The sequence below is a fragment of the Beta vulgaris genome, chromosome 8, assembly GCF_026745355.1.
Source record: "Beta vulgaris subsp. vulgaris cultivar EL10 chromosome 8, EL10.2, whole genome shotgun sequence".
Taxonomy (NCBI): Eukaryota; Viridiplantae; Streptophyta; class Magnoliopsida; order Caryophyllales; family Amaranthaceae; genus Beta; species Beta vulgaris.
This window is the reverse complement of record NC_079209.1, coordinates 48,672,575-48,686,997: the sequence shown is the minus strand read 5'-3', so window position 1 is coordinate 48,686,997 and position 14,423 is coordinate 48,672,575. Positions and strand designations below refer to the sequence as shown.

The window sequence follows — 14,423 nt, the reverse complement described above, 5'->3', positions numbered from 1 at the left end:
TTTTTCCTTCATTTTATTTTTCTGAATATTTTTTGCTCTTCTTTAAGCAATGTGGCTGTACTGTTGCTTATAACAAATAATTTGTGGCAGTTGAATTTTTGGTGCTATTGATGGTGATACGTGATCGTATCCTGGACATTGTGTGCCTTGTGTACACTTTTTGTCTTTTTTGCTATCATGTCTACTCTGTGGCTCTTACTCTGATATTCTGTTTCTCTTTCTTTCCCTGCCTCCCATAGTTGAGCAGGGAACAACCACAGTATTTGCATTGCAGTTTCCATATAGGAGTTTCCACTATCCCTGTATAATTGGTGTAATGACTATGGGAAAAGATTTTGACGTGTTGGGCTTTTCCATCTGCTTGTCTGTGGCAAGCCAAGAGCTTGCTAACATGTTTGAGCTTCTCTGCTATGTCGTTATATTTTAGGGGTGTTTTGACTTTTGAAAAACTTTAGCCTTTTCATCCCTATGTACAAGCACTTTTGACGCTTGTTATGTGTAATGTCTCATTTCATGCTGGTAGTATTGCTGCTGTAAGCATCTGACTGGTATCCTGCATATGTAGGTTGGTGTACAGAGCAAATCTTCTGAACTGCACTCAAAGTTGACAAATGCCATCTTGGTGGACATCAGCAAGAATCAGGTTTTCTTTTTGCCGAGTGTTTGGTCATTTTTCCGTTGCTACAGACTACAGTACTCAACAGTAGCTGGTTCATTGATTTTTTTCTGGTCTGCCACCCCCTTCCCACAAGGATGATACTCTAGCATTCTTGTTACTTTCTATGTTTTTTTTTTCTAGTAAAGAAAATATATTTTTGTAATTTTGTGAGTCTTCTCTTTGGATTTTAACTGCTATTATGGCTATATCGAGACAACCTTTTTACTGGCTACAACTTTCACCTATCAACCAAATATTTGGGCGCATGAAAAGTGAGATCCATACAAATGCGGAAGTGACTTTAGCATTCTAATAGTCCCAAAGTTCGATTGGAGGGTCACAATGCAAAGTTCTTGGAAATGTCTTCCTCTGAAATGGGAAAAAACAAATTCCTGCTTCCTATGTTTTAATATTCCTACATTTCTGAAATTTCTTTAATGATTTTTGCCTTACTATTTCTCAGAAATAATGAGCTACAGTCATCATATTTTGCAACTATAGGTGAAATCACAGTCGATGCCACAATTGCCACAACAAAGGAATTTACTAGCCTCCTTGGCTCCCTACTATTCTAAGCTTGTTGGAGAAAGCTATTTGGGAAAAAAGAGACCCATCTATGAATGTACCGATTTGCAGGTACTTAATTTATATATGGTCTGCTGATCGAACTTGTAGTGATTGCCTGTATTACTGTGTATGCTTCATCTCACTCTACTAACTTCTTTAATTTATTGAGTAGTTTCGTTGATATCATTTATTTGATTTTGAATATAATTATAATCTTTGGAAATATTAACACTACTACAGGTTGAAGCTGCCAAAGGTTTCATGGAAGTGTTGAAAAACTACTTAGATTCTCTTTGCTCTAATCTCCGTTCTCACACAATAACTAACGTGCAGTCCAATGATGATAAGGTATGCTTGTGATTTGTGCTGAACATGTGATATTTCTTTTGCCGATTGACAGAGATGACTCTTTAAGTCAAGATAGAGTGGTTAAACCTCTTCATCTCGACTTTCATTGTCAAGTAGACATCTTTAATTGTTTTATTTTAGTTAATGGTGAAACATTATATAAGCTTTGTGATTGCTGATCTAAGCTCTGGCAAATGAACATGGTCTAAAGTCGACAATTCGTCATGGAAGCCGCCCTAGTGGCCCCACCCCCCATACTGAGGTTCATTTGAAACCACAGTTATCAGCTTCATCTCCAAGTGTTCAAAGAAACCAGAAGTCCTCATTGCATCAACATGATCTCCGTCTCTCATCCAATAAATTTCTATTTATCTATTTCTACTTCGCAGTTCCCTACCAGTTAGATTTTTGGAGATGTTCAAACCCGCTGTTGATTTCTGATTTCGATGAGCACCTAACTGGAAGTGTACTACTGTTTTTTTGCAACCACAACTGAATTTGATATCCAGTCATTTGCAACTAGGATTCAATATCTATTTGTAGTTTGCACCTTGATGGTAGACCGTATCATCAACTTTAGCATCAGGGCAACAGTCTTATTCTATAGTTATAATCTTGATTGTTGTTTGCCATTCCTTAATATGAAGGACGCTTTCTTCTTTGCTCTACTTCAATATAATAATACAAATACATAATTATTACAACTCATAGATCTTATAATATTATAGTCCTACTCTTGTTATATTTTTTTTTTCTTGTTATAATATTAAATTATACATCCTCCATATTTTTTTACTTGTAACATTTTGACTTTTACGCTTGTCCATACACAATTTTAACCATTAATATCTATATATCTAGATATATATCTAGTACTACCAAGAGCTTGAAATGAAATATGGAGCAACTAGATACATGCATGCAATTATATCTATATAAGACGCTGAAATTCAATGTACATAGACCCAAGTCTTTTATATAGCTAGCTACATTTCATGAATATACTTTTTCATTAGCTCATGCAGTTTAATCTTGTAATACACCTACTATATTAAGGGTTGGCACATTGCAGTCTCCAACACGAAAAGTTGAACTTTACGTGGGAATTTCTGCTTTGAATAGTTTTCTATGCATAGGAATTAACTGCCCTTGATTGCTTTGACATGTTTGCTTAAACTCCTACCTTCAATACACTAGTAACCTTATTGGTGTTAGAACACTCCTTTCTACTTGGACTTGAATAATTTAAATTTGGGTATTTTTTCATGCTCTTCTTTTTTCAGGTATCACTGCTTTTAAAGGAGAGCTTCATCGACTCATTTCCTAGCCATGATCGACCTTTTATGAAGGTGTGCTTCTTAAGCATTCAATTCTCTAATGCTCTAGGGGCACAAGTATACTGCGGTTTCCTTTTGAATGGCACCTTGATACAATTACTTGTTTTACTGGAAAACTTCAAAACTTGTTATTTGTACGTGAATCAATGACATGCATGTATTGCCACGCCCTTCAAACCAAAAGAAAGGCCGCCTTAGGTTTCAATTGAAATTCAAGTAAAGCATATCCCTATCTTTTGGTTGGATAAACGTGAGCAATTACCAGTGTAATGAATTCTCGGTAATCAAAAATTATAACCAATGAAATCTAGCGATTCCAAATAATTTTGGACTCACATCTCTAAATCTAGAACCATTCTAAACCACTAGGTTTTCCGTGGTTATATAGACTGCCAAAGAATAAGAATTCCATGCTAGTAGACAACACAACAAAAACAAAATTCCTCAAGTCTGATATCCAAGAGCCTGAATTTTATGGGCCACTCTGCCTTTATTATCTCAGTCTATCTGATCTAACCACCTTGGAGGTCCAGACTACCTTATCTTGGGCCCCCCAAATGTTGTACACCAAGGCAGCAACACTATACAAGACCGATTTTCTTGTAAATTTTCCAAGGTCTCTGCTTGGGAAACCAATTCGCAACCACCATTGTATCATACCTGTCCAACATTGACCATTGAATTTGCAAGGAAGAAGATATAGTTTAATGTCTTAGAGAATCTAGTCCACATAATCACTGACCATAGTATTAAACTATCAATGAGATATTCATAAATAATCAACAATTTTTTTGGGACATAAATAATGAGATATAGTTATTGCAAGGTTATTGATTTGTGATTTTCTTATTCTTTTTTATATGCAGCTTTTTGTCGACACACAACTCTTCTCTGTACATACAGATCTTGTTCTGTCCTTTTATCAGAAGGACTAAAGCTACTGCCAAAAGTTGGCATCTTTATTTACTTCACTGTTCTTACTTAAGGCTTAATTAATACGCATATCCAAGGGTTTTCAACACCACAAACCAAGCTTAAGGGGTATGAGTATCTACTTCCACACTAAGTTATCTATACTCGGTGCATATTGTGTGTCGAAGTGTCAGACTTGGCTTACGTCATGAAAATAATTTCATGTTCCTCATCCGAAATGGAGAGTTAAGTCCATACCCATGTCAAGCTGTCGAGAACCTGACACGCATACTTGAGGTGTAATGAAGAGTTCAAGTAGTTCGAGGTGTAAAACTCTTTTGTGATATAAAAAAGATAATGCAAAAATGTTGTAGACATCATGTTTGTAGTTATGTGTTTGAGGTGGGTAATAAGGTGTTTGGAGCAGATAGATAAATCGCTTTCGAATGATAAAGAACGGTTTTCGAATCATAAAGAAGGCTTTCACTGAAGTAGAGCATGTACGTGTTAGGGTTGATGTTTCCTTAGTGGTGATTTTAGAGCTTTGCTATTGTGGTCCAAAAACACAGAGTTGAGCTGGATAATTGGACCACATTTGGCTCATCATTGCTAACACAAAATGGCTGTCTTCCTCTAAGGAACACCTTTCTTTTGTGATTTCTGTAAAAGAGAAAAACTCAATACAACAATTTGGTTTTTTTTACAGTAATAGGGTTGTTCTCAAACTTCTTCATACATGTATGTAAATTTTGTATACTATCAGAATGAATTCAGATGTAATAGTGGTGTAAAAGCTTTGTTCTTACACCAATTTCATCTCTCTGCTTTTTTATTTTTTATTTTTATTTTTATTTTTGTTTGTGTCTTGTATCTGCAGATATTTACCTACTATCATGCTTAAAAACATCTCACTGTTTTGTCCTAATCTTTGCACGTGTGTGTTGATATAATGCACGTGTGCATCCTGCACATGTGTAAGTATTGTTGAAGCTCTCTTTTGTTTATTGATTGTCTTTTCGTTCATACTCCTTTAAAGTTTAAAGATCTGGACTTTGGAGCATTTTTTAATCTAAAATCTTTTAGCCTGTGTGAAGGCGACCTCTCAAGCTTGATTTTGGATTTGAAATTTCTTTTCTGAAAGATTTTCAATTTATTTTGTGTACTAGAGTATTTAGAAGAAATAATATATTGAGGATTAGCTTTTCCGGTATAGGGTTAGATAATATTCCTAGGTGTTGTTTGGTTGGAAGCTATTTCCCTTGAAAATACAAATTCTTAGGAAATACATTATGCGTGTTGTGTTTGGTTGGGGGGAAATGGGAGAAGCATAGGAAATACAATTTCCAAGGGAAATAGAATTTCCCATGAAACATGGAAAATCACTCACCAAGCTCCCCCTTGGTGAGTAATTTCCTAGGAAATGCAATTTCCTATGGTGTCAACCAAACAATTTTGTCTAATTTCTAGGAAATTAACAAGGGAAAGAATATCCCATGGGAAATTACTTCCCATGTGAACCAAACGAGGCCCTAGTGTCTATACTTTACATATGCAAATATCCTAATTTAAACTTGAGTTTTTAGTGATACCTGGAAGGTAAAAAAATTGAGATCATTAGTCCTCCCTCTAATCACCACTCCAGCCGATGCACCCAACCCTTCCACATGGTTCCCGTCCACATTGAGCTATAACATAAGCTCATGCTCTGTACAAGGGAGTTGTTCTAGACACGCTAGGAAGTCTTCAAAATTGCGGTAGATACTTACCATTTGTTTCACCTACCTTGAGAGGTGACTTCTAAAACTTTTTTAACTAGAAATGACTTGTTAAAATGTTTTAAATTGTTATACGATATGATTTATTAGCTCTTTAATTTATTTTTAAAAAACAAAAATTTATCACTCTCACTTTCTCTCCACCTGGTCCAACCACATACAAAAAAGGAAACCATCCCACAAAGCAATTGTGATCAATATAAAGGGTCCATTTAGATTTAAGATTGTTTTGAGAAAATACTTCTTAAAGTTGACATAATTTGAGGCTAATTTAGAGTTTGAATCAAAGTAGAAAAGTCTTAGTTGAGACAAAAGGTATCAAGTTTTCCATAATGAAACCATACTACAATCATATTATTATATCGAAAATAAATATTATTGAATTCAGGTGTGTTTTCAATATATTAATATTTATGATTATTATTATTATTACATAATTGAATATATTATTGGTCAAAATTGTAGCATAAAATTTAAAATGTCACTACAAAACAATCACTTATGACTCAATATGATATTAAGACTTTTTTTTTCGGGTGACGGGGATCCACCCACTTAGTGAATGGTAAACTCTGTGCAACATGGGTGAAATCCATATCCAATGTAACGAGGTTAGTTTGGAGAGGAAGGAGAGAGTAAGTACCACATGGATACATTATTATGGCGTCAAATTTCGAACCCAAGACTTGATGCAGTATCATATGTGACGCTTAGACTTGATGCAGTATCATATGTGACGCTTAAACCATTTCGCTTTCGCTCAGGAGGATTAATTCTTAGACTATTAGTGAATGCTCCTTGTGATTGACGTATTCTTGGGTATCCCCGTTTGGTTACTGTATAACCTTTATTACATGGACAATGAATCTGAGTGGAGGGGAAAGTACATAGTTAAGATGTACAGCAAGTTCTTGCCACTTGCTAAGGTGCTGACGTTCATCATGTTTGTTATCACTATTTAATAACTGAAGAAAAATTCTAAGTACTGAAATTACACTTACAAGCTACAGTTCAAGTAATTCTGGAAGTTTGTTTTTCTAGTGGGGTCATTCATCATTTTTCAGATGAAAAAAATTTTAACTATTTTTTGCTCAAAATAAATAAATAAATATAAAGAATGGAGTTTATAAGTAATTGAATATGTAGTAGACTAGTGAAATAGACTAGTGAAAATTCTATTGTGCTCTTGATGGTTTTAAAATATGTTTCCTCCGTTTCAAAACAGTTGCATCATTTAGCATTCGGTCACTATTCATCAATCAACTTTAATAAGCTTTCTCTTACCATTATATAAGAAAAAATATAGTCAATTGAGATCTTATTAAATTTGTCTTAATACGAGAATTTCAAATAGTCAAGTATACCGCAAGTACATGGTCTATGTTGTTATCAGAAACTTAGTATATGCGGGTCGATCCACCTAGAATGATGTTCAATGATCTAACTACTTCAAAAGAAAAATTGTTGAATGATTAATAAGTAAACTAAAATAAACAAGATCACAAATGGATGGATGTTTATCAAATAATGAAAAACCTATAAGGCATTCAATAGGTCCACCATGCTTATACCAATCGGGGAGGTTCAAGCAACTAATAATACTTAGGTATAGAGTCCAACAATTAGAGCATGTGTTAATCATATGGTCGAATTTTAACGCTCTCAAGGCAACATATGCGATATGGTCACTTCACATAATCAGACTCACCGGTGTGTTTTAGGCCTCTAAAAGTAAAATCTTGGTCAATACAAACAATTATTAGCCAAGTTACAATTCATGAAATTATACACTAACATAATTCGCAGATTAAAACGAATCACATAACTATTGAAAGATTCATACTTTGAAACAATTAAGAATAATAAAGACACAAATACTTGAAAGCAATAAAGAACAATGGAAGAATAAGTTACCATTTGAAAGGAAATGGAAAGAACTTGAATTCAACTTGAACAATATCCAAAGTATGCAACTTAGGCCGAGAGAAAAATAGTGTTTAGGAAAAACTAAGGGAAAATTCCTCAGGTACCCCTGAGGTTTGGCGTAATTTCCAAATTACCCCCCACATTTGGGGAATTCCTCAGATACCCCTGAGGTTTGTGTTTGGGCTCAAAATACCCTTACTATGGACGGAATCCTAACCCCGTTAGGTTTTCCTTCTTTCTCTCCCCAATTTTCTCTCTCCTCCCATTCCTCCAACCACTGCCAATCCCCCTCCCCCAGCCGGCGGCTCACAGTCGGCGACCACCACCCACTTCGACGCTGGCGACCCTACCCTCTTCCCTTCGCCGGCCTGAATAGCAGCACCCCCGGCTACTCACCCTCTTCCCTTCACCAGCCAAAACGGTAGCACCCCCGGATACCCCACCCTCTCCCTGCTTTCATCCACCCTCGACACCCCACCCTAGCCCTCCCTTTCCCCATTCTCGATTCCCCCCACCCCACCCACCCCGACACCACCCCCTCCCCCCTTTCCCCCTATCGGAAATGGCCCCCCTTCCGTGTCTTCCATCGTAAGTCGACCCCCTCCCCTTCCCCACCCAGATACGCCGCCCCCAAACCCTTAAACCCGCCCTCGAAACCACCCGAGGCTACTGTTCTGCTATTCTGGCCGGCGCCAACGTCGAGGGTAAGAGAATCGGGAATGTGGAAGGGAGGGGTTAGGGTCGCCGGCGCCGGAGTGAGGGAGGGGGGATTCGCAGTGGTTGGAGGAATGGGAGGAGAGAGAAAGAAGGAAAACCTGTTAGGGTTCCGTCCATAGTAAGGGTATTTTGAGCCCAAATACAAACCTCAGGGGTATCTGAGGAATTCCCCAAATGTGGGGGGTAATTTGGGAATTACGCCAAACCTCAGGGGTGCCTGAGGAATTTTCCCAAAAACTAATGAATGAAATATAAAATTAGAAAAAATCCTCTAAAAGTAATCCACTAAGCTATTTATATTCACTCCTAAAAACAAACTTATTAGGAAATAAAAAGTCTGGAATTGGGCCTCTATGCCACCCGTTGGGAGTCGGGTGCCCGATCCCATCGGGGGGGGGGGGTCTTCAGGAATAAAAATATTCAATGGCTCAGCAAAACAATGTGTCTAATGAGATCGGACGGACACCCCGATCAGGGTCCTCAGCGATTTACGATCGGGAGAGCAACGCCTGATCGTGCCCGATATAAAACGGGAATTGACAACAACAAAAAACGATCACCCGATCGGGTGGATTTGCCAGATGAGATTGGGCGGTCCTCCAATTGTGGCTTTCTTGGCATTTGACGTCGAGTCTTCAATTCTCTTCATATCCAAAGCCTTTATCAAGCAGCGTAAGCCCTCCGAAACTCATAGACGCGCCTCCTAATTCTTCCATCCACTATGGCATCACAAAATGGCACAAAATAAGGGGAATAATTCCCTAAAATCTCCAAACTATCATAAAATGCAAAACCACATCTAGATGAAAAATGTTAGTATAAAGGAGCTCTTAAGAGCATAGTTAGCACGCATTTTGACTCAAAAAGAGGGGGGGGGGACTAGATATAAAACCATAGTATCAAATTTCCCAAGCTAAACCTTTGCTTGTCCTCAAGCAAAGCATGACATAAACATGAATACAATTGTTTCACCCCTTTAGATAAGAATATAGATATCAACAAAAAAACTTTAAATCTCAAAATCGTTCAAGCAGGCAAAATTCAAGTTCAACTGTTCAGATTACTCTAAGCACCAATCACCTAAGTAAGCAATCAAATGTGATTGCCTTACATGACATGCAAATCTTAGAAAAGGTGCTTACCAAGATGTCACTTCTCTTAATTTTTGTGGTAGGCATAAAATGTGACTGACACACTCACCGACCCAACCATAATATCCCTTCCCACTCACACTCTGATGTGTTTAGAATGGTATATGTCGCTCATCCTAATCAGGTTAAACTCACTTTAATTTAACTTTGCAAATTGACTCAGTATCAATCCAATAAACAATCAAACACGTGCTCAAGAGGTCTTTTTCAGGATTGTAATGGGACTCGGGTAAAGGTAGGAGAATTGTTTAGGAAATGTGATGAAAAGGTCAAGAAAAAAGGAGCAAACAACACTAGTAACAAGACTAGATATGGTATAAACAACTCACATGACATCAACAACATAACCAAAACAATATCCAACTATAAAGTCTCATGAACCATCCAACGATTGTTTCTTTTCAGCATGATTTTCAACACTTTTTGAAATGTAATGTGAATGAAGATCATAGAGGTTTTTCAGATTTTTCACTATTTTTTCGCTTTATTTTTTTTCTCTTTTCTTTTTCTTTGTACCAACATAGATATTATTTCCAACCATCCCACAAGATCAACCAAACATCGTAATACCAATCCTAACGAACGTTCACCCAAATTAGGCTTGGGACAATAATCATTGTAAAGGCTTAAGGCGTGTTATAATGTGGCTTAGTATAAAAAATAGTCATTAGACTCCACAACGCTAGGAGGAAAAATATAATTCATTTATCAACTTTGAGGCTCAAAAAGCAAACAAAGGAACACATCTATCACAACACATGTCCAAAGTCACCAGAAATTATCGAGTACAGTGCCAAAATCAAGATCAGAATGCTTCGAGCGAGGAACTAATACACAATAATAAATTGGGTATAGAAATAGATTCATAGACATGCATGCAGTCAAAGTAAGCTCGTTATCATCAAAATTCACTCAAGATCAAGGCAATTAGAGATTACATCACAATCGCAAATGCCCAACTATCCAGTATATAGAGTTAAACCATTTTTTCAAAGCACAATACGAGCCACAGGATAGCAATCAATCCATCCATAGTCAGCTTGTACTTTTTTGTGATTTTTCATCTTTTTTTCGAAAGCAGATAAACTAACTTAACTAAACTAGAAAGCAGTAAAAGAGAGAGAAGTACTTACAAAGATCCTCCCCCAAGTTGAACTTGGCAATGTCCTCATTGCAGCAAGAGGGAAGAAATACTCACTTGTAAAGGGCTCCAAATGCAAATATATATAAAAGGAAAGACGGGTTGCCTCCCGAAAGCGCTGATTTATAGAGGTCCTACACGACCATGTTACCTCATATCAGCAAGCTATAGTCGCTCAAACATATATACCTAGAGTGGCTCCTCCATGGGACAACTTCGCACGTTGCACATCAACAATAACATCAGCTCCTAGGACCATTGTGCACTATGTGCACCTAGTAAATTTGTTCCATTTTTTATGAGTAAATGTTCTATTTCAACAAGTGTTCGTTTAAGCATATTTTTAAGTGAAATAATATGTTCTATTTTCCTCGAAAATTGTTCTGTTTTCAATGCGCAAATATTCTATTTCAATAAATGTTCATTCTAAGCATATTTTTCAGCAAAAAAAAAAGTTCTATTTTCAATAAACAAATGTTCTATTTCAATAAATGTTCATTTTAAGCTTATTTTCAGCAGAAACTTATGTTCTATATTCCATAAAAATTGTTCTATTTTTTATAAGCAAATGTTCTATTTTGAAAAATATTTGTTTAAAGCTTATTTTTCAGCAAAAAATATATGTTCTACTTTCTGTGAAAATATGTCCTATATTTGATGAGCAAATCTTCTATTTAAGTAATTAACTTTTGGTAATGTTTCACTTCAACAGTAAAATATTCGTTTTCATAATTGGTCTGGTAATGTTCCACTTCAACTGTAAAATGTTCCTTTTCGAAAGTGGGCTCTTGTAATGTTCCACTTCAACAACAAAATGTTCGTTTTTTGTAAATGAATTCTTGTAATACTCCACTTCAACAGTAAAAAGTTCATTTTCGTTTTCGCCAATGTTATATTTTGCATTGTGGGAGCACAATCATTATACTCCTGAGTCCTGGGAGCACAATCCACTTACTAGTAGACTAATAGTTGAAAATTAAGTATGACTTGTTATCCGTTCTTGTTAAGTTAGTATATAATATTCCTCTCAAAAAAAATTAGTATATGATATTACATCCATTTGGTAATACATACAACATATTATTTTAGGGATACTTTATAATATTACCATTTTTTTAAAAAAAAAAATTGATCATTTAAAGACACTTTACTCCACCCATCTACCTCAATGTGATAATGTGATGATGTGAGAATTACAGAGAACTCAACAACATTAAAGTAAAAATATTACATTTACATTATTAAAATTTATAACGAACTTTTATATATGGTACTTCCTCTATTTTAAAATATAGTTTTTGATTCTTTTTACACAGTCTCCAAGACATACATATATTTGTCCTACGATATCTTTAATTTCGTATTGATAAAAAAATATAAAAAGTTGATATTAAGATATTGAGGAGAATATAACAAGACCCATATGAGTATTTTTCTTGTATAAATTAATGAGAATATTTGGTTTAAAGATTTTGAAGTTTGACTCCCAAAATAGAAACATGAACTATATTTTGGAAAGGGGGAGTAAGTGTTACATTTAGTTTAGAACGAAAACTTAACTTAATATTGGTGAACTTTCTTTTTAAAGAGGAAATAAAAATATCATTAACTGAAAGTCATATAACATTTACAATCGATATTAAAGAACATCAAAACATAACGTAACTTGATCAAATAAAGTTCTTGTACGATATAACTATGATAATAATGAACCAGATATAATGATACATAATAATCTTGTTTGTTCGCTGAATATGCAGCTTTCTATGATTGCGTCTATCATTCTGACATAGTTTTAAAAAAAAATCTATTTATTAGATTGTGTAGATAGCGTATGAAAATCCAATACATATTGCAAATTTATACAACTACCCATCAAGAAATTGTATCTTTGCAACAAACCACGAAAACCAAACTTTAAAATCTCATATGAGCAGATTAATAAATTAAGCTCCAAACTCCCAATAGAAGAGATAAAGAACCCAATTTTTGAGTAAAAAACTCTCCAAGATTAAGAGAAAAAATAATTATAATTAACGAAAGCTAGAAAAATAAGTTTGTTAAAGTTTTGTGCCTTGAAATTCGTCAGAATCTGGTTTTGCAGGTACGCCCGATCGGGCGTCCGTCGCGAACTACGATCGGGCGGACGTCGCCCGATCGGGACCGAGACGGTAGCAGTTTGGAGAAGTTGATTGCCCGACCCAATCGGGCTGCTTAGCGACTACATATTTTTCATTCTTCCGTTTTTTGAGTTATCTTTTAGGGTTTTGTATGGGGTTCCTTATAGTATAAAAAGGCTTCCTGGTGTTCATTATAACACACAACTTTAGAACACTTTTGGCCTCTGGTAAATTTAGGACTCCTTATATTATTCTCTGTGGTTTTTTCTCCATCATAGTAAAGAAGCTCTAATCCTCCATTTGTGGACGTAGATCAAATTTGACTAAATCACGTAAATCTTTGTGTTCTTTGTTTGTTTATCTTTATTACTTCATTGATTTTGTTCCGCATTAATTAATTTACAACACCTTGTTTCCTAACAAAATGTATAAAAGTTGAAATTGGAGCTTATCACCATCAAAAAGGAGGATGGCAGCTCCAAATTGGCTTAAGAAAAATTTGCACTTTTTTTAACTTAATTTTACTTAACTTAAAAGTGATATAAGTAAAGATGAGTTTAATAAGTCATGAAAATAAGTTAAAATAAATATGATTTAGAGTGCGTTCTCTTCACCTTAATAAATTAAGTTTCAGGTCCAGTAAGTTCAATTCAGTTCAGATAAGTTCAGTTCAGTTTAAATAAGTTTAAATCAGGTCCAATCAAGGCAATAAGTTTCAATCAGGTTTAATAAGATCCAATAAGTTGCAATAAGTTCCAATCAGGTCTAATAAGGTCCAATAAGTTCTAATTAGGTCTAATCAAATCCAATAAGGTCTAAATAGTCAATAATCAATAAACATTTGTATTATTGTCTATTAATTTATTCTTCATCATATCATTATAAGCTGATTATGTTATTATTTGAATTTTAATTAAAGTACCACAATGATTATATCGTCTTATACTTGTATTATTGTCTATTATTTTATTATATATTTGTATTATTGTCTATTATTTTATTATTCATATTATTATTAGTTGATTATGTTGTTATTAATTTTTTAAATTAAAGTACCACAATGTATTGTACTACCTCCGTTTCCTAGAGATTTTCCTTGTTATTGTTCCTACAGATACCAAGGAGGATCCATTTGTGTGGGGTGTGGGGTGTGGGGTGTGGGGTGTGTGGTGGGTAAAGTAGGAGAGAGAAAAGGGTTAAGATAAATAAACAAATAAAAGGGGTTAAAGTAGGAGAGAAAAAGGGAGTAAAATTGAATTAATAATGTAATGGTGGACCATATGATAGGGACATGAAAGGGTAAAAAGGGAAAAAAATTTCCAAATAAGGAATAAAGTAAAAGAGGGAAGATCTTTTGGAAACGCACTTAAACGGAAAGAGAGAAGATCTTTTGGAAACGGAGGGAGTATTATACTTGTATTATTGTCTATTATTTTATTATTCATATTATTATTAACAAGAATATTAGATATATTAGTGGTGAAAGTTGTGTATAGGCAAGTATATAAATAGTATATTTTTTTTGTTAAATTGTTCAGCATAAGAGATAATTAATAATTATTATTTTTTAAAAGGGTAAATTTCAATAGTTATTATTTCATAATAAATTCGAGGGATAGAATTTACATTAGGGGTAATATTTATATTATAACTCATTAATTTTTTTGTCTAATAAGGTCAAACAAGTTCCAATTAGATTCAATAAAGTCTAATGTAAGTTTCAATTAAGTCTAATAAGGTCTAATAAAATCCAATCAGGTCAATAAATTTC

The 14,423-nt window shown here is 34.8% G+C and overlaps 1 protein-coding gene across 1 annotated transcript in view; it reads left to right on the top strand.

Annotated features, from left to right (window-relative positions):
• LOC104883433 (hypothetical protein) overlaps positions 1-4,677 on the top strand; it is a 30,114-nt gene extending 25,437 nt beyond the window's left edge. Inside the window, exons 15-19 of the mRNA XM_010667961.4 lie at positions 566-643; positions 1,160-1,294; positions 1,466-1,573; positions 2,857-2,922; positions 3,777-4,677. Of these exons, the coding sequence (XP_010666263.1) occupies positions 566-643; positions 1,160-1,294; positions 1,466-1,573; positions 2,857-2,922; positions 3,777-3,845 (456 nt within the window). The 3' untranslated portion in view covers positions 3,846-4,677. The remainder of the gene's footprint in view (positions 1-565; positions 644-1,159; positions 1,295-1,465; positions 1,574-2,856; positions 2,923-3,776) is intronic.
• Positions 4,678-14,423: the final 9,746 nt, after the last annotated feature.